The 27,004-nt window shown below is 29.0% G+C and overlaps 7 protein-coding genes across 15 annotated transcripts in view; 4 read left to right on the plus strand and 3 right to left on the minus strand.

Annotated features, from left to right (window-relative positions):
• The window catches only part of LOC127072006 (uncharacterized), a 22,886-nt gene extending 14,885 nt beyond the window's left edge, over window positions 1–8,001 (plus strand). The window contains exon 12 of the mRNA XM_051011982.1: window positions 2,894–8,001. Within this exon, the coding sequence (XP_050867939.1) occupies window positions 2,894–3,048 (155 nt within the window). The 3' untranslated portion in view covers window positions 3,049–8,001. The remainder of the gene's footprint in view (window positions 1–2,893) is intronic.
• Window positions 8,002–9,039: 1,038 nt separating this feature from the next.
• Window positions 9,040–11,515, plus strand: LOC127072023 (putative GPI-anchor transamidase). The gene is made up of 4 exons (XM_051012023.1): window positions 9,040–9,474; window positions 9,546–10,151; window positions 10,337–10,447; window positions 10,530–11,515. The coding sequence occupies exons 1-4, from the start codon at window positions 9,397–9,399 to the stop codon at window positions 10,764–10,766; spliced, it is 1,032 nt and encodes a 343-aa protein (XP_050867980.1). The 5' UTR covers window positions 9,040–9,396; the 3' UTR covers window positions 10,767–11,515.
• Window positions 10,921–14,056, minus strand: LOC127072020 (acidic mammalian chitinase-like). Of its 3 annotated transcripts, none has more exons than XM_051012014.1 (5): window positions 13,899–14,056; window positions 12,912–12,975; window positions 11,929–12,596; window positions 11,521–11,813; window positions 10,921–11,433 (listed from the first exon to the last, which is right to left on the minus strand). In XM_051012014.1, exons 2-5 carry the CDS (start codon window positions 12,973–12,975, stop codon window positions 11,025–11,027), a joined length of 1,434 nt encoding a protein of 477 aa, XP_050867971.1. In that variant the 5' UTR covers window positions 13,899–14,056; the 3' UTR covers window positions 10,921–11,024. The 3 variants fall into 3 exon arrangements, with proteins under 3 accessions (XP_050867971.1, XP_050867972.1, XP_050867973.1); XM_051012015.1 differs by lacking the exon at window positions 13,899–14,056 and adding an exon at window positions 13,301–13,705; XM_051012016.1 differs by lacking the exon at window positions 13,899–14,056 and having other exon boundaries at window positions 10,921–11,093; window positions 11,201–11,433; window positions 12,912–13,255.
• Window positions 14,057–14,534: 478 nt separating this feature from the next.
• Window positions 14,535–15,372, minus strand: LOC127072032 (39S ribosomal protein L54, mitochondrial). Its single transcript, XM_051012038.1, has 2 exons — window positions 15,208–15,372; window positions 14,535–14,964 (listed from the first exon to the last, which is right to left on the minus strand). Exons 1-2 carry the CDS (start codon window positions 15,287–15,289, stop codon window positions 14,669–14,671), a joined length of 378 nt encoding a protein of 125 aa, XP_050867995.1. The 5' UTR covers window positions 15,290–15,372; the 3' UTR covers window positions 14,535–14,668.
• A 174-nt stretch (window positions 15,373–15,546) lies between these two features.
• Window positions 15,547–19,726, plus strand: LOC127072010 (leucine-rich repeat-containing protein 49). 2 transcript variants are annotated; one of them, XM_051011992.1, is made up of 8 exons: window positions 15,547–15,656; window positions 15,835–16,042; window positions 16,126–16,280; window positions 16,351–16,989; window positions 17,070–18,286; window positions 18,374–18,747; window positions 18,817–19,056; window positions 19,142–19,726. In XM_051011992.1, exons 2-8 carry the CDS (start codon window positions 16,013–16,015, stop codon window positions 19,343–19,345), a joined length of 2,859 nt encoding a protein of 952 aa, XP_050867949.1. In that variant the 5' UTR covers window positions 15,547–15,656; window positions 15,835–16,012; the 3' UTR covers window positions 19,346–19,726. The 2 variants fall into 2 exon arrangements, with proteins under 2 accessions (XP_050867949.1, XP_050867950.1); XM_051011993.1 differs by lacking the exon at window positions 15,547–15,656 and having other exon boundaries at window positions 15,776–16,042.
• A 188-nt stretch (window positions 19,727–19,914) lies between these two features.
• Window positions 19,915–22,372, minus strand: LOC127072027 (doublesex- and mab-3-related transcription factor A2-like). The gene is made up of 3 exons (XM_051012029.1): window positions 22,275–22,372; window positions 20,499–21,527; window positions 19,915–20,375 (listed from the first exon to the last, which is right to left on the minus strand). Exons 2-3 carry the CDS (start codon window positions 20,950–20,952, stop codon window positions 20,113–20,115), a joined length of 717 nt encoding a protein of 238 aa, XP_050867986.1. The 5' UTR covers window positions 20,953–21,527; window positions 22,275–22,372; the 3' UTR covers window positions 19,915–20,112.
• Window positions 20,674–26,379, plus strand: LOC127072014 (uncharacterized). 6 transcript variants are annotated; one of them, XM_051012002.1, is made up of 9 exons: window positions 20,674–20,789; window positions 23,487–23,698; window positions 23,775–23,831; window positions 24,020–24,069; window positions 24,175–24,216; window positions 24,306–24,392; window positions 24,495–24,544; window positions 24,681–25,489; window positions 25,614–26,379. In XM_051012002.1, exons 2-9 carry the CDS (start codon window positions 23,601–23,603, stop codon window positions 26,377–26,379), a joined length of 1,959 nt encoding a protein of 652 aa, XP_050867959.1. In that variant the 5' UTR covers window positions 20,674–20,789; window positions 23,487–23,600. The 6 variants fall into 6 exon arrangements, with proteins under 6 accessions (XP_050867959.1, XP_050867958.1, XP_050867960.1 ...); XM_051012001.1 differs by lacking the exon at window positions 20,674–20,789 and adding an exon at window positions 22,588–23,404; XM_051012003.1 differs by lacking the exon at window positions 20,674–20,789 and adding an exon at window positions 22,588–23,387.
• The last annotated feature ends 625 nt before the right edge of the window (window positions 26,380–27,004 follow it).

Below are 27,004 nucleotides of genomic sequence, written 5' to 3' on the forward strand. Positions count from 1 at the left end.
ATCTCGTGTTACGTGCCGTCCTGAAGTGTCGTCGAAATGACGTGTTTCAATCGAGAAAAAATGGGAAACGCAATGAAAAGCAATGTATCAGTTGGGTTACATTGAGTTTATATATATTAGAAAGAAAACATATCAGTATTTCTTTCTTTCTCTCTCCCTTTTTTTCATTTGCTCGTACGATGACATATTACTCCTGACATTTTATTTTATTGGAATTTGGTCTCTTAATTTTCTCTCGAGTTCAAATTTTTGTCTTCTTCAACGTTACTTCTTGGATGGCGGCACATTAGCGAAGAAAATATTAACGATATATATATATATATATATATATGTATTTAATGAGATAATAATTCATTCGTTCATTCAATCACTTATTCATTGTTTCATTTATTAATCTAAAGAGAATAAGTAGCGTTTCTCTTATGACAATGTAATGTATATTTGCGATCCAAGTGACTCTAATTACTTTCCATAACCATCCTTATCACATCACCCTCTTTACTGGAGTCACACTCTTTATAGAATAAAAGTATTAGCAACGTGATTAAATATTATAATTCATTAAAATTGTTCAAACGATAAGCACATTACTATACAAGCTGATTAAATTTTGCATACATGTGTATTTACACATAGATATACATTTTGATTATTGGACAAATTAGGGCTATAGCCTTAATTAATGGTGCAATTAATACTCTCTTTCTTTCTTTCTCTCTTTTTTTTCTAAGTTCGACAAAGCTAATCAATGATTACGAAATTTCGCGAATTATTTTGATAATTATTCCAAGTATTATTATATATTTTTTCAAAGAGATTAAACAAATTTCGAAAGACTTGTTAAGTTCTAATAAATGATTGAAAGGATTTATAAGAATTTCGAATATTTGTAATGATCGTTAGCCTATTACTATTACAATTAGTTTCTTCTAATATAATACGAATACATTTGCATATATTTTAATTTATCGTAAATTGTATGCTTGTGTATGACAACACATATGATGTATCAAAGAGCGTCTCATTAAAATTGATCTTTTATATAAACTTCACGTATAACGAAGGAGTGATTAGAAAATAAATTGTTCAGTCGTCACTGCTACAGCTAAATGAAGAAAAATAAGAAGAATATATACATACACGCATATATAATACATAAGTTCATATTGAAGTTCATATTGAATATCGTCGTCGTCATCGTATTACCGACTATTTTTTTTTTTTTTTATTAATAATTAAAAACAGTCATAGTACACACAAACACATGCGCACGCGCCTTCTAACACTTTTCTCGGTTAATGCACGAGCTATCCATTTCTATAAAAATCTACCTTCTATGTTGTATTTTCTTTCAATTTTATCTTTTCGTTTCATCTATTCTTTTTCATTGTCAGCTAAGAATGATGAAAAATGTGATCTTTTAATGCCAAAGTTTAGTCAACCTGATAATTATTAATTAATTCTTAGTTTTTCTTAACAGTCAAAAAATCATTTTACACGAGTGAGGAACAATTAAAGAAAAGGGACGAGCAAGTATAATATAATAACGTCGAATTATTGTTATCATTCCGCGATAAATAAGACGGCTAAATAATAGCATGTGGACGTAACACGAAAGAGCTTGCACGATTTTTGAGATATATCGAGTTGTAAAAGTAATGATTGTAAAGAAAACTTGAAAAGAAAAGAAAAAGAACGATCGTTTTCTAATCTTCGCGGATATAACAATGGAGGCGATCGTTAAACCAAAAAAAAAAAAGAAATAAAAAATAAAGAAACAAAAAAAAAGAAAAAAAAAGGAAGACGAAAAAAGAATAATGACGGAAATAAAATCGACTAGTCAGAAGATAACTGTATATGCGTTCTATTTTTTTAATCTCTCGTGTGTGAATCGTTCCTTATATATTTCTTGTTTCTTTTTCTTTTTTAAACTGATCCTTCGTTTACCTTTCCTTTTCTTGTATGTATTGTGTACTTGAGATATAAGATCAAACTTTATTTTATCGTTTAAATTGATCTAATATATCTTTTCATTCTTAATTAAATAACTCGAACCGTCAATAAAAATGAGGACACGTTGAACGTTGAGATTTAACTGCTCACAATATTGGAATGAACTTGTTATTATAGTTTTGTTATAATATTGACGAGACCTCTACGCCTTTTGATCTGTTACGATGAAGATGTTTATTGTATGAAACTATTGTTTTCTTTTCGTGCCTACATATATTGAATTGATTTACACACACGAAGTATAATAATTATATATGTGTATATATATATATATATATATATATATATATATATATACACATACATACAATAATATATATAATTATATAATTATAATAAAATAATATATTATATTAATATAATTATATATATATAAACTGGTGATTATGAAAGTGATCTAAATCATTTGCAATATTACAAGATATATTTTGTCTCGTAAGCTATTTAAAAATTTTTTAAATAACAGAAAAAGATTATTTTTTCAAAATTAAATAAATTTGTATTTTTTTTCTGCTTGTCTCCTTATAGAAAAATAATTTTTAAATAACTCAAATGTCGAAATACCTCAAAACGAAAAATATATGTTTTAGACACTATTTTCATACAATCACCGTCTTATATTATATATAATAAAATCATAGAAATTATTTAAAGATTGAAACAGAACATATGTTGGCACACCAAAGAAAAGAAAAAAATAAATCTCGTATATTTGAAATCATAAGACAGTTAAAAAATAAGAGAACTAAGATCAAGCGTTATATTGTTCAACTCTGAATAAATAAATAGAGATTAGAACGATAAGTAGCTACGTTAGGTAGGTTGGAGTGAATATCTTAACAAACGATATTCGAAAAAATACAAATATTTTGTGTTTCAGGTGGGAGTCAGTCGGTCGCAAGCTACGAAGATCTAAGTTCGAGTAGTTTCAGTTCTGCGAGCAGAGCATCATTAGATGCAAGAAGTTCACCGACTCCTTCTTATGGTGCCGAGAATATGATGGTATTCCCTGGGGATAGTAGTGGCTCCATTTGAGATTACTTGAGGTGCGCAGCTCTTGTACCGAAGTGGTTGCGCTGCCTCAGATAAATCGAACGATCTATTGTTCGCCTTTTCAATCTTTTTTTTTATTGTTCATCTAACAAAAATAGCTCATCGTTATTAGATGAGATCTATGTTAGAACTGAGTTTTGATTTTGGTTTGTGGACGGATCTCTATCTATCTCTCTCTCTTTGTTTCTCTCTCTCTCTCTCCCTCTTTCTTTCTCTCTTTCTCTATATATATATCTATCTTTCTATTTCTATCTCTTCTTATTTAGAGACTCTTATGTTATCTTATTTGTGTTAAACAAACGAATGTAATAACGTGATAACGATGGGCAATCTCTCATTTTTTTTACGGAAGTATTGCATTTTGAAGTGACAAATTTGAAAAGCTACTTATAATTAAAATAGTACAGTAATTGCTATATGGCATATCTATTAGGAAAGATCTTTATAGCATCATGAATTGATCAAGTAAAAGTGTATAAGAAAATAATTAATTTTTTTTGTTCTTTTTGGATAATCAAATAATTAATATGTAATAGAAAGATTACTTGAGTTGTATTCTATAAATTCTTTATAAGATGTTCTGTATTAAATGTTTCCAATTAATTTTATAATTCCTTATACTTGATCAATTTATTTGTTAAAAGAATGAAGTATGCTTTTACGAAACGGTATAATCAAATACAAGAAGGATGAAACGAGAGAGAAAGTTGTTGACGAAACGAAGAAAATAATAATTACATAAAACATCGATGATCTTAACTCTCCTCTGGTTTTCCATTTTTAAAACAAGTTCCTTTGTTTCTACAGTCTACGCTTGCATTCGTCATTTGTGTGATCGAATATTAAAAATGTATTTTTCGTCACGACGTTGCGGCTTAATGGAAAAAAAGGAAAAGAAAAAAAAGAAAAAGAAAATGAGATGGACACGAGAGAAAATTTCTCAACTTGTTTTTCGCTATTAGAATTTTACGATATTCTGAGAAAGACACAGTGAGATTATCACAATAACTAAAGTTTAAGAGCCGAATGTTGCATTTCTTTCATTACCATCATTTTCTTTCAAGTGCCTCTACTATGCTTTTATATAAAATTTTATGTTTCATATATATGTATATAAAATACAAAAAATATATATATATATCGAGAATATCCGTGATATATAAAGGAAAATAATGTCAACGTAAAGTTGGTTCCTATTCCATTATACGTTGATATATAACAAAATAATAGCACGTTATCTTTAAGATAGAAGAACAGGAATGCACAAACGACATTTTTCTAGTAACAAATAGAATAAATAAATTATCTATTTCTCAAGAGACTGAAGATCGTCTCGTTTGATTATCATCTATCTCACTTTTTTATCACGAATTTCACCTTAAAAAAAAAGAAAAGAAAAGTAAAACCATCGAAATAGTTTCCAATTGATCTCTATAGATCACAGTTTGCGTATTCCTGGTCTAGAGGAATCTGTATGCATACAGAGGACATGAGTGTGTAAAAGCGTTCAATGTAATTGTTTAATCATTTTGATATATAATTAATATTGCAGCATTTATTAATTATACGAAAAAAAAAGAGAAGAGAAGAAAAGAAATGTCGCGGCAATCCATATAGTTGTTATATACACATGAATTAGCTTAATGAGTACGATGTGAACTCGAGTTTCTTTTCAAATCTCGTTTTACGCTTTATAATCGATTAATACGAGTGTAAAACGGTCAGAAAAAATGTCGAAAACGTGAAAGAAACGTTATTAAAAAAAGCATAGAAAAAAATCAGGGATAGTACTCGAGCCAAACATGATACATGTAAATAGAAACAAAATAGACGAAAACATGAAGTCGTTTCGACTGTATGTACGTCGATAAAGAATGAAGCCGTTATAATTAATTGTACAAAATCTAATACAACTCTCTCCTTCTCTTTTATTTTATTCTTCTTCTCTTTGATTTTGTATTTTGTCTTAAACGACGTACATGCATATACGATTAAAAAAAAAAAGAAAAAAAAAGTAGAGCGCTTGTGCCCGCGGACTGCAACTCCTGGACTCGAAAATAGATTTAAAAAAAAAAGGAAAAAAAAATAATAAAAAAGAAATTTAGAAAGAAAACGAAAAAAAAAGAGGAAAGCGCATTGCCTAGAATTATATCAAACGTTGTATGAGGTATCATTTATTTTGTTGCGAGAGACAATAGTCGCAGTAGAATCTTGTTGTGTAAGTAAGAAAAATTATTGTGCTACACAAAAAGGTCGAATTTGAACACAGCTTAGAGTTATTATTCGTCGATAGGAGAACTGCAGAAAAGCAAACGAAAGCAACATCTATTTCTCCCTCTCCTCCTTCTCTTTCTCCCTTCAAAAGAAAGATCAGTGATATTCACAAATACATATTTATTCTTAGAGAACTTAGCCAGGGTAAATTGATTAAGATTTCGACTTAGATATTTTTCGATACCTACGAATAGATAAGGAATTTTTCATTCTCATAAATCGCGTAGTAAAGTTACACGTGTATATTTGTAAAGAAGTTTTTGACAATTAAATTCTCCAAAAAATTATGTATTAAACGCTGAAGAAGAAGAAGAGCGTTTGAGAGAGAGAGAAGAAAAACAAAAATAGAACGTATGTACACGTACGTATATTTTTCTATCTCTTGTTTTCTAATGGCCCCACTACTGTGTGTCTATTAAAATTCCTAACGAACAAACGGACAAAGCGCGAGCTAGTAGGCTCCGGTCCGCGGCGCACAATAAATTATAATCGTATTTTAATAACTATTAATTATTATACTAATTATATATATATATATCTACATATATACATATATATATATATATATATATATATATATATATATATATACATATAATATCTTAGTAGAGAGCTTATGTAAACATGTACACATCTATCTCGCCTTTTTTTTGAGCGTAGAACTTCTGAGATTCGTGGAAAGCATCTCCTCTCTCTTCATCACTATCTAAAATGTCTTATATATCGTTTATATTTTCTGTAAAAGAAAAACAAAATATTATATAAGAAACATTTATTATTATGTTACTTTGAAGTCGTAATAGAATTGAGAGATTAGGATTGGTTGATTCAATATGAGACAATGTATAAGAATAATTAACTTAAAACAATATTCTTCCTCGATTAAGCGACGACGTTCTATGCGTTAGATAAAATCTGCGAGATTATCAAAAAGAAAAAGAGAAACGAGGAGTACGGAATACATAGTTATGTCTTATTTACAATCAGAGAGATTCAAATAGAATTTTATAAAAATTCTTTCTTGAAACGATATATGGTGCTTTAATCAAAAAATATTAATAGTGAGAAAATATTAATAGTGAGTTAATCTCTTATAATATTAAACGATTCGAGAAACCGGACGGACGATGACGACGCATTTAGGTCTTTTCTCTTCGAAGTCACATCGAATATTGTCGAAAAGAGTAAGTTTCGAGGACACGCTCGATTTATTATTGTTATATTATAAACAAACAACGTTTAAGATCGAGTATCAAAATCAAAGCAAGTCTCTACGTCTCGGTCATAATAGATCCAAACATCGTACGGTGAAGGTTAACGCTAGATAACGATACAGTTGTTCGTATTAATTGTAAAAGATTACATGGTTCATTTTTACGTAAAAATCATACGAGTATGTGATCGAATTATTTTACAATAATATTTAATCTTGTACGAACAGTTAATGTATAACGATTTGTGTGTGAAACGGAACAACAAATTGGCAATTATTTTCTTTATAAATTAATATGCGATCGATTATTATACATATATATGTATATAATAAATATATTATACATATATATATATATAATAAATAATTAGTATTATATAAACAATATCGTCGATCACACTTCAGTCGTTATTATAAAAAAGACTAATACGAAATATTGATAAAAATTCTTCGATGGGGTGTGCTTCAATCAAAAAAAAAAAAATTTGGAAAGTTAAATATCTAATATTATGTGATTTTTTACATCGAGCAACGAGCATTGCTTTTCCACGTCTCATTTATACAGATAAACAGATGATTTCATTCTAATTGAGCATCTTCCTCCCGAGACGCATTACTTGTTCATATTTAATCTTTATCTTTCTATTCGATTTAAGCATATTAGCGATTTGAGAAACATAATCGCAGAGCATAATCGTTAGAGAGTCAACCTTGTACATTCCATGAAACTTCATCGATCTATTGTTCGAATTGTCGTAAGAAAAAAAAAAAAAATCATACATATATGTTTAAAAATAACTTATGTTTGATATAGAAACATATGAAAATTGTCGTGATTCTGCATCTATAGAAACACGGAACATACGATATACGTATTTCTTCTTAAAACATCGCACTTGTAAGTACTTGATATTGCACTGTTTGAAAACAAAACAAAACAAGAAATACTGTGATTGATCACGAGATGTGTGTCTATCTCTGATTAACGAGGAAACAAAAGTGGAGACTGAACAATTCTTTTTTCGAATTTTTTTCGCGGTCTTCTCTTTTCTTTTTTCCCTCCAGTGGTCGAGTAACGACATTTTTGTTTCCCACGTTTTACGACATATTATAAATTTTAAAAACAAGCACACGGACGAACAGTCTCCTAGAGAATCTTTTTACGAGATTTCGCGGTGTCGTTTGTTACGACAATGAACAGAGGATCTATGTATTTCATTGACTAAACGATAATTCATTTAAAGCTACAGTTGCAAATCCCTGTATACATCAGATTTATAAGCTTGTTATACCAACATTTATACGATATGCATTTCGATTATTCTCTACCATTCGGTGTAGCCTTATAGATATTATTCGAGTTAATGAGTTTGTTTCTTTGTATTTGAAAAAAAAAAACATTCTTTTTTTATTCCAAAAACATCAATTAAAAATTTCTACAATATTCATCTTTCGCATTTCTTTTGTTGTTTTTCGTTACTTTGTTGTGCTTACTTTATTATTACTATTATGTGTGTGGTATTTTTACAATAGTTTAATTAGAAAATATAGTTTGACTAATGTTTAGCAATGAAAGTAGCCATTACCGATGAAAAGGTGATCTTTTTAAAATTTAACAATTACCACCATGTAGTTACGAATGCGTCACCTTGATTTACGCGTATATTACTTTTTCATATATTTTACTATATTACGTATCATCAATTTAGATGATACAGCTATTATTACACACAAGATTATATATATATATATATATATATATATTTATATATATATAATTTTATATATATATATATATAATGTATGTATATATCTATCTGTCTATATATATATTATATATATATACACATATATCTTATGCATACCTTAAGTAAGCATATACTTTATGCTATGTACACATTTTTACAAGGAAGCGATATTATTCCGAGTGAAATTGAAATGTCACATTAAAAAGTTATGCCTCGTGATACGCTACGATCTTTCCATGAGATCTTACGGATCCACTTTTAGAAGGCAACATGTGTTTTGTAATTGCAAGAAACAGGGAAAATTTTCAGAATAAATAAAAGATTTTTAACAATCACAATTTTGGAGTCTATTTATTAATACGTAATATATGAAACATTCGAAGGTTCGTCCAAAATAAAGATAAATAGAAACAAAAATAAATATATCTAACAATTCATTAAATAAATTTCCTATAATTTTTAGTTTTAAATTATTTAAGTCTGTGTATTAATCGTAATTTTATAATGATTTACAATAACAATTTTTGAAAAAAATTTAATCAATTATTTTTATTTAGTGCACTATCAAGTTTATTAACAATACAAGATTTATAGATTAATAAAGGAACTTCATATAGCAAAATGTACATGTGCAATACTTGCATAAAATCTGATGTAATGCAAGTATTATAATAAAAAACTGTTTACAAAAGTAATGCAATAAAAAGCTAAAATTTCTATTGCATTAATTCGATTGTTACTCGTTAGAGGCACTACACAAGATACTCGTAATCCACACAAGTTTATACACCAATACAATAAGCAGATAATAGGGACAGTATTTGCGTTTGTAATTCATATTTTGTTCATACATGTCGCTGAAAGCACAGTTTTTCTATTCGTATTTTAAAATAAACTTATAATATAATATATACATGTAATGTAATTTTCGTTCGTATTTATCGTGGCGCTAGTGTTGATTCGTTTTAAGAGGTTAAAGTTTCCTTATTTTTCGAATCTTATTTTTATAATATTCTAGTGTAAATTGGAAGATGACATTTAAACTATATAAAATAGAATTGTATATATCAGTACTGTGTATATAAAACGTACAAAATGCAATCGACTTTTGCATTTGTAATAATCATCTTTTCCATGTCAACAATTTCATGTTATCAGAGATCATATCCAAAGGTTCGTAAGTTTGCTTTTTACTATATGATCTTTATTATGTTTCTTTTTAATAATTATAAATGTATTTCTAGGATTTAAGTAATTCTAAAGAAACAGGACATTCAAATAATTGGGCAGTGCTAGTTGATACATCTAGATTTTGGTTCAACTATAGACATATTGCAAATGTATTATCTATATATAGAAGTGTAAAACGTTTAGGAATACCTGACTCTCAAATCATTCTTATGATCGCCGATGACATGGCATGTAACCCTAGAAATCCTAGGCCTGCTACTGTCTTTAATAATGTTAAACAACACATCAATGTTTATGGAGATGACGTGGAAGTTGATTATAGAGGTTATGAAGTTACTGTAGAAAATTTTGTAAGATTATTAACTGGTCGATTGGCACCAGAGACTCCAAGATCCAAAAAGTTACTTACTGATGAAAGATCTAATATATTAATTTATTTGACTGGTCATGGAGGTAATGGATTTCTGAAGTTTCAAGATTCCGAAGAAATAACTAGTCGAGAGCTTGGAGATGCTCTAGAACAAATGTGGCAAAAGAGAAGATATCATGAAATATTATTTATCGTAGATACATGCCAAGCAAGTTCTATGTATGAAAAATTTTATTCTCCAAATATTTTAGCAATAACTTCTAGTTTGGTAGGAGAAGATTCTTTGTCCGTAAGTTTCTTAATATCTAAAAATATTTTATATATCTTAATGAATTAATTCATTATTTTCTTATATTTTATTATATAATATATATTCTATATATTTCTATTATTCTATAATTTCTATATATTTCTAATTTCTATAATTCTATAATTTCTAATATCTAATATCTTATATTCTATATATTTTATTAGCATCATGTGGATCCTGCTATAGGTGTATATGTTATAGACCGATTTACATATTATGCTCTAGACTTTTTAGAGAAAGTAGAACCTACCAGTAGTAAAACATTAGGAGAATTTGTAAGTATTGTATTGTATTATAAACTTGAATTTAATAATTTTATACCATTTAAAACATTTAAAACGTTTATTTTTATTGCAGCTCAAAATATGTCCAAAACACTATTGTTTATCTACAGTTGGTATAAGAAAAGATTTATTTAAACGAGATCCCGATAAAGTTCCTATTACAGACTTCTTTGGTTCAGTAAAACCTATAGAGATCACAAAAAACATAATAAATGTCCTCCCTATAAAATCGAATAAAACAAGATTGATAGAATCAGAAGAGAGGTATAATTATGCTTCTCAATTTCCAGATATAACGCAATACACGTAAGCTGTTTCAATATTTGTATTTATATCAGCATTACTTTTATTAAACATAGTCTTTAAAAATTATAAAAAGTATTTTCACCATGTCCAATTATTATAAAATATTTGTTATAAAATATTATTAATATTATCAATATAGGATGTAAAGAAACTACAGATTATTTACGTATTAATCATTTTTATTATAAGATAAAAGAATTTACTGCAGTCACATAAAAAAGTGATTCCTGCAAATGTCATATTTTCATTTGATCTATGGTCATCAACATTGTACTTTATCTGGGTAGTTGCAGTTTAATATAGCTGGGTCAAAAACGAGCCTATCAGGACACTGGAATTTAGAGACTAAATAGTGACCATCAACAAGTCTACAGTGATAGAATTTACTGCAATCTTTAGGATCACGGATGAATCCTTCGCGGGTGCAAATATCCTTACTTGGCGGGCTGGTTGGCTTAGTTGTTTTGGTTGATGTAGCCGTTTCACTTGGGATAGTTGTTTCGGTTGTTGTAGGTTTTAAAGGTGGACCATGTCGCAAAACGTTGTTCAAAACTTTCAGAAGAGGATATTTTTCTCCGCATGCACCGTGGAAGTCGTCAGTTTCAATGCTCCACAACATAGCACCACCAAGATCTTTAGCTTTAATATATTCAGCTTTTTCCTTTATAGATCTAGGAAATAATACATTTATTAATTATTAAAGTTTGAGATAATACTATAGCACAATTCATGAATATATAAAGTACGAATATACTTACTGAACGTTATCATAGCCTACCCATTGATTACCGTTATATGCGTAAGGTACGCGCTGTTCATTGTCATAAACAACGGTCCATTTACCACTATGAAGTTGTGTGCAAATTTCATTATATCCCAACATTCCAGGTTCGCGAGTGTATGGTCCTGCAGTTCCTGCTCCAGTAGTTGGTGATCCAATAGCATGTTGTTGAACATTTCTAAGAGTAAAAGATCTACCATAGAAAGGTACTCCAAGAATCAATTTTTCAGGAGGAGCTCCTTGTGCTAACCAGTACTTTACAGATGCATCCTAAAATTAACGAATTACCGTTAATATTGAAACTATTACAAGGAAGATTAATAAACAATTGATCTCGCTTATAGAAATCTGAATATTATTATATGAAAATAAGTAATTTACTTACAACAGTGAGTTTTGCATTATTGCCAGTCGCACCTTTCTTGGCATAAAGAGGTGAATTGATTCCAGTAGTGGATTCCCAAGAACCATGAAGATCGTAAGCCATAAGATTGATAAAGTCCAAGTGTTTGGACATTTCAGGAATGATATAAGATTGAGAAGCGGGAGTTTCAGCAGCACAAACTGCCGCACTGAGAATGTATCCGTGTTGGTTAAATTTCTCTCGAAGTTCTTTCAGAAGAGCAATATAATTTTCTTTATCTGCAGGTTTGCCTCCACGTTGATTTGGGTATTCCCAATCAATATCAAAACCATCAAAGCCATACTTTCCTAAGAATTTGACTACCGAATCAACGAATTTAGCACGAAGGGTAGGATTGGCAACAACGTGAGAGTACTTGGTAGAACCCTCATTCCATCCTCCGATAGCGATCATAGTTTTTACGTTAGAGTTGTTCTTACGGAGATTGTTGAATCTACCGAAACCATCTTTTCCATAGTCATTTGGAAGATCTTGCCAAGAGTCCAGAACCTTGACGCTACCATCATTATTGATTCCAATGAATGTATAAATTAAATGAGTGCAAAGATGTGGATCGATATAGGAAATGTCGAATTTGCCTGCTCCAGGTCGATAGACCGCCCAGCTACCATAGTAACAGACAATCTTTTCTGTGACAAAATCAAAATTTCAATGAGTAAAAATATAAGAAATATATTTAAAAAATAATAAAAAATACGTAAAAGATATTTCTCATATAGCGTACATTTTTGGTTCTATATAAATTAATTGTATATTGTCAAAAAATGTACGCTGTATGAAAAATATTTTTTATGTACTTTTTATTATTTTTTAAATATATATATATATATATATATATATATATATATATATATAGAGAGAGAGAGAGAGAGAGAGAGAGAGAGAGAGAGAGAGAGACGCACACACCACATACTGTATATATGTATATATATACACACACTTACTTTCTGCTGTTACAGTTGCGGCAAAAGCCACGAAGGCTGCCAAAAATACGATCCAAGCGTTCATCTGTTCGCATAGACAAAATTCTTATAATAATGAAATGAAAAGAGCGATATCCGAGCTTATAGTTAATCAATCTCTTTCTGATACCGTAATATCATCAGAGGTTTTAGAAATTGTATCACTTTAGACTGAGTCATGAAAAGATCTTTATATTAGTTATCAGAAATCTCTCTACACACTTATCTGAAGGTCATTAAAATATAAAATACTTTGTTAAAATCATGTCCTATTGATATAGATATAGGATAAAGAGAAAGGAAAAGACAATTTTTAAGCGAAAAATATATCAACGTAAAACAATTATTCGTTTTGAAATATCTTCTCTTACCTTGCCAAAGAGCCACGTAAGATCTTAACGAATAAATAATAAATTTTATTGAATTTTCGTATTTATAGCTGTTAAAAAAGAAACGATATAAACACACCTTTACATATACATCACGTAGATGTAGATGTTAAATTAATTAATTTTATTAGTATACATCTTTTACGTAGATATCGTATCTCTGTATCATACGTATCGAGCTTATTAACGCCATTCATCGTATATATCATAATAGAACAGAAGGCTTTCTATGTATCTACTTTTCGATAATTTAGAAAACACTTGATTTTACTAATGATATAAGTTTTCGAAACATCTGTGAAGTATTTAAGACGAATGTGTGGTAAAAGAATTAATTTGCTTAAAATACATAAAATTGATATTTCGTAATTAAAATACGATAATCATCATATATGTACACATTTTTTCTTTCATAATCTTTCACTATAAAAAATTGTTTTATTGTTGATTTTGTATCTATTGTTTACTCGATCACGGAAAGATTAGAAATAAATGATCAGGAATTCTCGAATGTTCTGTTATTAATTAAACAAAAATTAAAAATAAATTTATTTTAACATAACAAAAAAAAACAACATACCTGTGATTGAGATGTTTATCTTATAGATAACACAATAAAGACTATTGTTTTCTATATAACTATAATTCTCCGTTACCTTTGATCGTTAGAATGGTATATGAGCGGATGGACATAGCACTTATATATGCAAATTTTAATAAAAACCATATAATTTTAATCTAAGAAATGGATTAGTGAATTATCATCATAATCTTTTTTATTTTTATACATGATATCAGGCAACACCCAACAATTATCATTCGCGATGTATATATTCTAGCCGGCGTATTGTAAATTGGACATACCTGGACTTATATTGACTATTTGCTAAAGACAATTTTTTTCTTTGATAATTATGATAAATCGTAGAAACTCGCAATTTCTTCCTGTAATCTATATTTACATACATTATTCGATGCATATACTCATACGAATTAATAATAGCAGTATTATTTTTATCAATAGCCACATTATTTTTTCGAACTTATACGTAAAAATAGTCGAAAGATAATAAACTCTATTTAGTGCTCGTTGATTTCTGAGAAAGTGAGATAAACTTTGATTAAAATATGAAAAGGAAATGTATAATATAAAACATAAAGAGAAGTAAATAAAATACATACAATAGTTTTAAATAAATGAATAAATTAATATTGATTAAAATTTTTATCTTACTTTATTATTTCTTAATAAAAATTCTATTTACATAATTAGATATATGATATATTTCCTATTACAAAAATGTCATTAAATTATATATACCAATATATAATATGGACACTTCATTGCAATTATTGGAATTTTTTCTTTAAATTGCTATTTACGATAGCAAGTTTTCTTAATCTTCGCCAGTATTGTTTTGTATTTGGATCCATATCCTCTAATTTCGTAGGTGTAAGAGGGAGAGTCCAAAGCCAATCAGGATATTCAGAGTCAGGTTTCAATTTAATATCCTCTCCTTCTTTAAGATAATTAGATCCGCAGACATACATTACTAACTTATTAGTATCCTTTTCAACTGGGAATTGTATCTTTGATGAAACCATAGCTTTCTTTCCAGTCACCTTTCCAAGTGTTGCCTTTGAACCTATCGACAGAAATAAGAGTTATATCATTCCTATATTTATCTTAATATTTATATTTTTGGAATTTCTTCTCAATGACAAATTATACAATGTGAAAGAATAATATTAATAAAAAATGACAACTTAATCAGTTAACTGTTCTAACAATATTAGTACTATTTATACTTATTATTATCTAACCTATATTAAGAAAATGTAAGATTTTTTAGTAGTTTACATGTCTCCATCTATAAAAAAGATTTTACCTGGTACAGCATAATTATTCGTTTGTATTTTATAACATGTAGAAATGATATGTTTTGGAGATATACGACACAATAAATTCATATTTATTTTGCTTCGTATACTACGCGATTTGTTTACGTCATTGGTAGTAGCACATGATCCCACATATAGCGTATACGTATATATATATGTATATATGTAATATACAAATATATATATACACAATATATATATTTAATATACACATACATACACATAAGGATATAAAAAATTAATAACAAAATAACTGATAAATATTTTTTATAAAATGTTTTAAAAAAATGCTTTGTTGTACAATTTAAACATTACGACGATGAAAATATTTAATGAGTGAAATATTTAATTAATAATTGATAATATCTTTTTCCTCTTAAAAGTCATTCTACCGAGTTATACAATGAGTAATAAAAAATAAGAATTTAAAAAGAAAGTACGTACGATCGAGAAAACAATGTTATCATGAGTAACTAAATATTATATGATGATATAAATATTTAGAAAGAAAAACAATATTGTGTTTTGATTCTAATAGAAATATTATTTATTTTACACAAATACTTCTTTTATATAATTACGAGAAAATAATTCAAATTCAAATCATATTGCAGGTAACAATCGAATAGTGCTCTACGGCGCAATACCAAACACGAAACTAATATCTTGACTTCAAACATAAAACACGGTGGCGTAGCATTACAAATATGTCGATATTTATTAAATGATAGGAAAAACTTGTGAATTTACTTTATAACTATCAAAATAATTTTTTTATGTTTCGGTTATGTGATGCCAGTAAGCAATAAGATAGAAGCGCGGGTATATACATTTTGAAAACATTATCAACCTTTAAAAAAAATATCTTTTTGAGTATAGCAATAAATATCTTTTATTGTGTATAGGTAAAAACTGTAAATTTTAATATAAGAGGAAGATCAGCCATCCAAACAGAATTTCAGGATGATAATAAATTTTTAACAATAGCACCAGCATTACCAGTTTTACCTGGAACGTTTACACCGCTTAAATTATCAAAACGTTCCTATCAATCTTTTAGGTATTAAGGTTTGTTATAAAATAATTATCATATAAAGCAACATAGTATTTATATTTTTATGATTGTTCAGTTCTATAGGATCATCTTTTAATTTGGAATCCTCTGAAGTTGAAAGTTGTAATGCAGTTACGTTACAATGGACAGGAGAAGGAAAAGCAGTCACTGCAATACGAGCATCTACAGAAAGAGAAAAAAATCCTGATAGAATATCTCTCGATAGAAGAGGTTTGACTGTGTTCCCTAATATAGTAGGAGAATCGAAGTTACGATTAATTTCTTTACAACACAATCTTCTTACAAAGATTGAAGGATGTAATTTTGCACAGTTAACAAAACTAGTATTTCTTGATTTATATGATAATCAAATAGAAAAGATCTGTAGTTTAGAATGTTTAGAAAACTTAAGACTCCTTTTAATGGGTAAAAACAGAATTAAAAAGATTGAAGGATTGATGCAACTTTGCAAACTTGAAATTTTAGACCTACATGGTAATCAGATAGTGCAAATAGCAGGTTTGAATGGCCTTTCGTCTTTGAAAGTCCTAAATTTAGCTGGAAATATTATTAAAACGGTAGGATGCAATGATTTCCATGGTCTGACATCCTTGAAAGAATTAAATCTGAGACGTAATAAAATAAAAAAGCTTTTAGGATTTGAAGATATACCACAACTGCAGAAATTATATTTAAGTAACAATGATATATACAAGTAAATATCACACAATTATTCTTATCATTATATTTAGAGTATTTTTGTCAACAATTTATTTTAATAATCAATTTTTTCAGGATAGAAGACATGGGAAGTGTAGTAAAAGCATTCCAAATTAAAGAGATTTCAATTGATGGAAATCCAATAACTTTAAACAGTGATTATATATCCTTTCTTGTATCTTACTTACCAAGTCTTCAAGTATTATCATCAATGCAGATTACTGAACAAATTCGTAGAACTGCTATTGCTTGGAGAACTGCAAAGGAGCAAGCTAATTCAGCTTTTTTGGATCTTAGTACACAAGTATGTATGAATGTGCAACGAGAAGAGGTAATTTCTAATGCAAAAACGAAATGGGAGTTTTTGAGATCAAAAAGCAAGTCTTCTACTACCAATGACAATAAGATGAATAATTGCAAAATTAATAATAGCAATAATACACATATACTTAATTCAAACAAGCTTAATATTACTAAACCGAAAAGCTTAAATAAAGGAAGGCTGAAAGGATTTGGAAGTTTAACATCTATAAACGAAAACGTAGAAGCAACAAAAATACAAATAAAGAAAAGAAGTAACTCTACTGATAATCTACTTAAACTAGAAGATGCTGCTAAAGCATATCCATTAGAATTTAAACTTCCACCTATTCTAAGTTCCATAATTGACAATTTAATGAATAATAAGTTTAATGAAAATTTGTTGAAACTTGGAAATAATTTAGGAACATTGAATGATGTGACAAGCGGTGCCAATAGTGAATCTGAAAGTTCAGAAAGTCATGAAAGCTTAAAAAGTGGTTTACGCTGTCATTTAATACATTCAAGTAGACGCACATCCCCTGTTGATTCTGAAAAACGTTCTAGACAGAATAAATCTACAAAAGATGTAGATTTATCTTCTACATCAAAAACATTTACAAATATGAAAAATCATGTTACTGAATCATCAGTTTTCAAGAATCACAAAACTACCATACAATTTACCGATTATAATGTGACATCTAATATTAAAGAAGATTTATCCGCAAAATCATTTCACGGAGATAAAATATCCAAACAAAATATTCCAAATGATTGTGAATCAATTCAATCTAAATCAAATATTAATCACGTTGAATATTATTCAGTAAGAGATTCGGAAAAAGATAGACAAAGAGTAAGAAGTGCACAAGTAAAAAAAATAGTTCATTACAAAAGTAACAGAGCAGCTACTGCTAGAGTAAAATATAGAGCTACAGCATCTCCAAGTCCAATGCCACAGCAAATTTTACCAAGAGAAAGAGAACAAGGTAACTAAATAATAATATTGATGTATATTTGTTAATATAAATTATTTTTTAGTAGTATATAATTTAAATCATATAATTTAATTCTAGGTAGTGATTATTTAATTGAGATCATTGGTCGTTGTCTAAATGTTTTTGGACAAGGCGCATTACGTTTTATTGATCGTTCATGGGATACTTTAAAAGCAGAAGATGTTAATGTAGTTAAATTCAATTATGTTCAGTTTAATAGCATAACTTTGATTTTAAGTAAATTGAAGAATCGATTTCCAAATGTAGAACATTTTTTATTCAAAGAAACTAATATCAGTCATCTAGGACAGATTAATGCTTTAGCCGAAGTGCAAGGTCTTGGAAGTATTCGTATAGAGGCAGAAGGGAATCCAATAATATCAAAAAATTGGAGATCTTATACTATATTTCGCTTAGCACATTGGGGACTTCACACTATCAATGGCAAAGAGGTATTTTAGCATTCAAATAAATTACATTTTGTATTACTAAAATAATAACATATTTAAAAAACAATACAGATTACTAAAGAAGAAATAGAACATGCAGATCAAGAATATGCTGGATTGATAGATATTGTAATACGATCACTGCCAGATTCTTTACTGCAACCATTATTACAAAGACTACATTTAGAAAAGGTTCAAAGACAAAATGGGGAGCAAGTTACTGCCAAACAATTTCTATTTAACAGCGATCCAGCTCTTAGAAGTGTCGTTGGAAAAGAAGCCCTTCAATGGAGGAAGGGGAGTGTGACACAAGTATGTGTATTCCATTATATTTGTGAAGTTTACTCTTCATGATACAAAAAATTTGTATAAAATATAGCCATTTTACACCTTCTAGGAGGATCTCATTTGGAGACACAAAGGAAAAGTGCATTTATTAAATTTAATTGATCTTACTGTTGATGCCATTGAAAAATTACAAATACTTGAAAATGAATGGCCAAACATCTTAAATAAAATTATTTACCAGGCTTTGTCTGATTTTTCAGAAATGGACACATACATGAAACAATGCAGTAAAATGCTTGAAATTGATAAGTAATATATTAATTACACATAATTATATCCCATTTGAACACGATCAGTTAAATATATATTGCTATGAAAAATGTAGTAAATGTGTAATAATTGGTAATAATTTCTTATTACATATATTTGATTCAATAAAAATTTCTATAAAATGGGATGTGATCAAATGCTAAGTACTGTATAATTAATAATTGTGAAAGGACAAGTTTGCTATATATATTACAATTGTTAATGTTCCTGTATTAAAGGAGTTTATTGTGATGTTATAACACAAAAGAACGAATTTTACATATATAATCTTAATGCAGATCTTATGTATATATAATATAGACTTGTATGTAACACTTAACAACGAATATATAAATATTTTATAGATCTTTAAGGTCTTCAATTTTCAAGTCTATATCATAGACAATTGTCTCATCATGACAATGATCATGTTACAAAATATAATTACAAGTTATACCTTTCTATTTTAGTATTTCATTAATGTCATTAAGATCCTTAAAAAATGTACATGTATAACAACATATAGATTATATATATATATATATATATATATATATATATATATATATATATATATATACATATACATATATATACACACACACATATATATGTATATATTATATCTATTTATATGTATGCTTATCGTCTATCATTCGAGATAGTTATCAGAAAATAAATAACGAATAGATTACGATAACGATAAAGATATCAGTAAAATTTTTATTTTTTACGTCTATCGTGATTTTAGATTACGTTCTCATTGTGACATTACTTTCTGCCGATAATGGACTCGACGCTAAAAGATATCGCTGCCTTTTTATCTACGCAACTTTTACTTTGGAAATCTTTTACCGTAGAAATGAAGCCATCAAAATTGTCCTGTAGTCTTTGTGGTTCTGTAAGACGACTGAACCATGGAATTGTAGGGTATACCGTTCGAAATGATTGAAATCTTACGGTGGATTCAAGATCCTGTTTTTGACCTTGAGAAACGGCCGGCAAAGAAGGAAGTAAACGATTGTCCGAAGAAACTAAAATATATATATTCTTCTATAATTATTAAGCTTTTAATGAAATGTAACATTAAATTTAAAATTGATTATATTTTATTATATAGGTTCAATAACGAGAGTACAATATTTAAAATAACTTACAAACTTCTGGTATGGTGTTATGATTATTACCGAGACCGCAGAATCCTTGCATGACGCTGATGCTGGTACGAGTGAAGTGCATTTGATGCTGTTGAAAATTTCTCGATGTCCTTTTATTGTTCAACTTTGCAACGTCATTAGCAACGTTAAATCTAGAAATACCAGAAACATCCGCCGAAACTTGGCCGTGTGGAGCAACGAAATTAGTATCAACGAAACAATTATCACGAGCTTGTTGTTGCCTACGTAGAGCTACTTGTGCTGCCATTACCCTTTGTCTTTCAACAACGAGTAAGCAACAAGGACAACGACAGTCCTTCCAAGCACATGATCTCTTATGACCCTTCAATCCAGAAATCACACCATGATTTCGACACCTCGCACATTTTGGACTTCTCAAACGTTGCTCTAATCCAGAATTTAATTGATTCGGAGCACTGTTCTCTATCTTCATTATAACGAACTCTTCTTTTTCTTTTCCTTTCCGCTAATTGATAATTCTTTATAAAATATATTTGCGATAGATTTCTGATTTCCGAATGATTAGATTTAGAAATATTGTAAAAAACTGCGAACACTATCTTTATACATATTTTAACATGGAAGATTAATATCGATAAATGAAAGACTTAGCAATCTTTTTATATTTTATATTTTCTTTGATAATTCACTTTTCTCATCGATATTTTCACATTCTTTTTAATATATCTTCTTCGACATTCCTTATTGTAACGTACATCTTTATAATAGGATCCGTTAAACTTGCTACGCACTTGCGATATGCGATAAGTTGTATACTTCGAAGGATCTTTCTGATCATTTAGAGAAGGAGGTGCTCCTTCATCTCCTCCTACTAATTCAAAATGTATTTTTAGAGATTTGAGATCTTCGGATTGGTCCGAAACTCGATGAAACTCCGCCAGTTTCGTAGTCTATAGACCAATGAGCCAAAGAGCTCTCTCTTGTTTTCTTCTTCTTATTATTTTCTTCTACTCCTTCCTCTTGTTACCGATATGTTGTAGCAGCACTCTAACTTAAAGAGAGGAAGAAGAGAGAACTTGATAGCTTTCCCGATAGTATAAACATATCTATCTCTCTGTCGAAGAGAGAAACGAAAAACATACATACATCTATCTATTTAAGCTCAGTCACGATTCTGTAACACAAGTTTCGCTTAAACCTTTTGGTCTATATGATTAATCGTAATTTATTTGACAAAAATGGGACATGTATCACATCATACATACTCTTGGCATGTAGACATTGAACTATAATTACAATATTTCTAACTCTTTAAATTATATTATTAATTTATAAAATTATCGTCATATAGAAACTCTTGAAGGGTAGTAATGTTAGATAAATGATACTCAAAGTGAGAAAGAAAGAAAGAAAGAAAGAAAGAAAAAAACAAAGAAAAGAAAAAAAGAAAAAAGGGGGAAAAAAAGAAAAAAAAAGAAAAGTAAGATGATGAGTAGAGAAAATCGTAGAGGAAGTTCACGGTGTGCCACTCATGCGTTATGAAAACATACTCGAAACTAATATTAACTGTGTGTTGGCAACATACGAGAGAGGATCGTATTAACGAGCTCTTAGAACGAGATCACAGAACGAATGCCATGTGTTTGCAGCTGGTGGGATATACCGTAGTTATAGTAAAGCAAGATAGTCCCTTTTCTATTTTCGCGGTATACGATAGACGTTTAATGTGTATACACCGAAAAAGAAAAATGTTGCATTATATACTTAGTTTTAAAGCTATAAACAATTACATACATCTTTCTTTTTTCTTTCTCCTTAAACACAACGATCGTGTATTATTTTACTTGCAACAGCAATGAAATCTTCTTTAAAAAATTGATTTATATCCAACTTTTTTTTCAGAAAGTAAAAACGATGTTTCTCGTAAGCGAACAAGAGATTATTATTTAAGAGGGTTTAAATTTATATATATATGTGTGTGGGTATGTGTATGTGTGTATGTGTGTGTGTGTATATATATGTATATATATATATATATATATATATATATATATATATATATATATATATATATATGTATATATATATATATATATATATATATATATATGTATATATATATATATATATATATATATATATATATATATATATCTGAAAGAGTACGCGTGAAATGCGTCGAGGAATTTCGTCTAATGAGCGTGAAACGAAGGGGTGTCGTTCAAACGCTTTTTCCTACTTCTCCCTCCTCGGAACCAGAGAAGTCTTTGGCCGAGAGTGCTGTCAGTACGGCAAATATGTTGACAGGTCATTTAACATCTTTTCTACATATCACCGCAACGAGACAAAACGAGAATACATGACTAAAACACAATATCATCGACTACCACGTTTACATATTTGAACATTTATTTTAATTCTCTGTTTATCTGCATGTCTATGAAGAAAAACGTTCGAAAAGGAAAAAAGTAGTTTAAGGTTTCTTCTCTCCTTTTTTTTTCGATATCGATACTATAATAAACATATAAAAAAAATATTATGTATATATTATTCTATAAATATATATCAACGATAACAGTACATAAATTTTATACATTTCATTGGTTGCTCATAAAACCAAGAATGCAAGAAAACTCTGAGTTTGACTCGAAACATTTTTATAATTTTGACATTTGCACGACGACAGACGTCGCATTTGTTCGTTAATAAAGATTCGTCGTTTTCGTACGAAGAGCCGATTAATTACTGAAAGAAAAATTCTTGTTTCTCTCGCGAGCCTTTCGAATGGCAGAAAGGCAAACGATGCAAGTTATACGAATCACGATCATGTTGCAAGATCAAGATCTTTAGTGAAAAATAACCAAGCCTGTCGCTGTGGGTAGAACATCGATGAGAAAAGTTTGATCCGTAAAGCAGTTTTAAATGTATCCGATGATTGTATTCGGTTCTTTATTTTCTTTTTTAAATATAATAACTTGATTGAATCAATTCATATTTTATTTCTAGGGAGAATCATCTTTCATGACTTACTTAAAGAAAAAATCATCAACATTTTTAACAACTCAATAATTCTGAAATCCTAAAAAAGAAAAAAAAAAGAAAATTGAAGATAACTTTGCAATGCCACATTGCACAACAAATTTTGCCTGGTATCTTGGAAAATTTCTCATTGGATTTACAGGAATGCTGATTTTATATATGAGTTTTTTGAAAGACAAGTAAATACATACATATCACGACTTTGCGACGATATTAAATTTATACGATATTAAGAATCATATACTTGTTTACCAGAGAATATCCGTATAAACCAGGGATGAGAGAACCTTTAGCAGGAAAAAAGAGTCAAAAGTGAGTCACGCTAGTCATACGCGCGAGCGTTCTGTAATTCCATTATTTTTATTTAATTTATGAGTTATTTAGAAGTTATGAGTTATATGAAAATTAAATATGAAAGTAAAAATCCGTGTCGTATGACTAGCTAGTAGTATGTGTGTGTTTATTATGACTACGATTTAAACGAAATTAATAATACTCAGTAATAATACATGCTCCACAGGCGATCAGATAAATGTCAATGCAACGAAGCGTAAGTAATTTTACAGTATGTTTTATGAATATAAACCTAATACACACATACACGTGTATATGTGTATTACAAATACTATTTATTAATTGTTATTTATTTATTTAGAATGCAAACACAAAAGTATGGCTGCACATGTAAGAGGTCTATGTTAGTAATTCACGTTTTCATCATGCGTTTACGCTAAAATAGTATTTCATTATAATTTCTCTTTTCTCTTTTTTTTGTCTTTCCATTAGGGTACGAAAATAGGGGAAAATGTTGTTGGAAAGAAAAATGTTATCCGAAGACGATCGCATCGAAATATCTCATTAAGAACAACAATGGTATTTTCGTGCGTAAATGTGCAAATGTTTATTACCTAAAATAAATTTCCTTACATCTATCGGTTTTACTTTTACGTTTTAATAATGAAACGAATGTTCTAGCTGTTAATATGAGGACACGTCGATCTTTCTATTCTAAAAAACAAACGAAGGTAACAATTAAAAAATATTATTATTTATTATTATTTAATATTCTAATCACATATCGATATAATCAATATCGTGGTATTAATATTTATGTTATAAGTTTATATACGATAAGAATATTATATCATATTTGACTATTAGTTTCTAGATTTGACTGTACGTAACGAAAAAGTATATTCCTGTAAGTGTTGTTGGTACAAGTCCATTAATGGTACTTGTATTAAACATAAATCAAATAAAATCAAAAGACAAAAGTGTATACGAGTTTCGAAGGATACCGTGGCTGATCTTTGGAAAATACAAAGAGTATGCGACATGATAAAGTCACAGAATAACGTTGGACGATTCCAAGATGAGTCTGTGAATATCGAAAAATTGGTACAAGAGGAAACTACTTCGAGTTCATACGTCGATGCTAAAAATTGTTTCGTTCAAGACGCTTATACTCAATCTGCATGTAAAAACAAAGAAAAAGAAATAGATGAATTTAGAAAGAGCGACGAAGAGAATGAATCGTTTAATCACAAAAATAAAATCAATGTTAAAAATCAAACAATTTCTAACGAAAACTCAACGGATCTATCATTTAACTTTTACAAAGCCGCTGAAAAAATACAAGATAAATATGAAAAAATTTCCTTAAATTACGATTTCGAATGGAGAAAAAGTGTTAACGTTGAAACTTCAACTTCTTTGGAAAAAGAAAATAAATCAAGTACAATAGTAACATGTTCCGTTTCAAAAAATGATACTGATCTACCATACATCCCTGAGCTTGAATTAAAAGAGGTATGTGATTGTAATCCAACGTGTAATTGCGAGTATCAATTTTCGGCAGAACGTTTTGGGGACGATGATATTGAAGAAAAGAATAAACTTGAAATTTGGAGAAAGTATAATCGAGAAACGATTCCAAACAGATCTAAACAAAATCGAATGTTAGAAACTAGGTAATCAAAAATAGTATACATACACAGACATACAATAGTACACATACAATTGTTGCATTTGTAATCTTATTAATTCTTTGAAGAAAATAAAAATAATCGATGTTATCAATTCTTATTTTTTTAGAAATCAAGGTCATTGGAATTCGGATATCACTAATCCTTCTTATTGTGTCGAAAATAATCGACATGTTTATAACGAGCTAAGATCGAGTACAAGTACAGAATCTCTGATTTACCCACAAGCACAAATGAAGATAACACGTACTAGTAGCCATGATCGAGGCTATTCATTGTTCTTAAAACGTTTAGAAAGAATCAAAAAAGATCCTCGGAGAAGGAAAGACAATTCTGTCTTTCCATTAATCCGTAGAATTAATGTTAAGGAAGATTATAGCGATCGTGATTATAGTGATCAATCCTTGTGTCGTTGTCAACGTTTTCATCGAGATATAAAACCAAAAATGATTATTGAAGATAAATTCGAAGACACCGAAACGAGTCGATCCAAAGCGTCATCCTCTTCAACAAGTCTTTCATCTAACGATTACAATAAATCTGCTCGATCATTTCTTTACGATAACGATTGTAAATGTCGATATTTATCTACCGTTACATCTAGTACATCTACTTGCACTTGTACATCTACCGATCTACAATCTGAAGTAGAATACAAAGGCATTGAAAAAGAATCATCGAAAATCCATTATCCATTAAATCCATTATCGTCAACCATAACATATAATGATAATAATAATAATTATTATAATAATAATAATAAAAATTCAATTCGTCATTTCAATGTGATGAGATCATATTGCCAAAAGACATTGTCCCTCATGAATAGAAGATTGCAAAATCGTGAAAAATGGATAAATGATCATATATTGTGATTAATAAATAATTTCAAGCATATTTTATTCGACAATATTATGAATTGGAAAAGAACAAAATAAAGAAATATGAGAAAAACATCACGTTGTAATGAATGAAAACGGAAAAAAGAAAAGGAAAGAAAAAGAAAATAAGTTATATGCTAAATGCTTCTTCAAGTACGTAGTATTACTTTTATATAATAAAAATAAATCAAAGTCAAATGTAAATTATTTCTTTTCTGCATTGATGTAAATGACTCTATAAAAATTAATTAATTATCCCGATTAAATACAAAACGAATCGTCGATCGAATTGAGTATGTATTGATCACCGAAAGTTAATAATACAGAGGAGAATGAATTGAACTAGCGACTCGTGTGTTAGTTGCTAGATCCTATGAATAAATTGGACATGCTTTAAAGAGATACGAATGGTCTGGTGTGTGCCCGGAAAATGTGAAACTCAATTAATATGCGTCCCGTGTCTCTAGGTGAAGTGTCTATAAGTAGATCACTTGCGGACACAACGTCAGTCATAACCATACATTATTTTCTGCTGTAGTGCGGAGATAGCCTTCTTTCTGCTAACGAGATGCTCTGACAATTTCGTTAGAAATATATTTAATACACACACATATCTATA

This window comes from Vespula vulgaris, chromosome 24 (genome assembly GCF_905475345.1).
Source record: "Vespula vulgaris chromosome 24, iyVesVulg1.1, whole genome shotgun sequence".
Taxonomy (NCBI): Eukaryota; Metazoa; Arthropoda; class Insecta; order Hymenoptera; family Vespidae; genus Vespula; species Vespula vulgaris.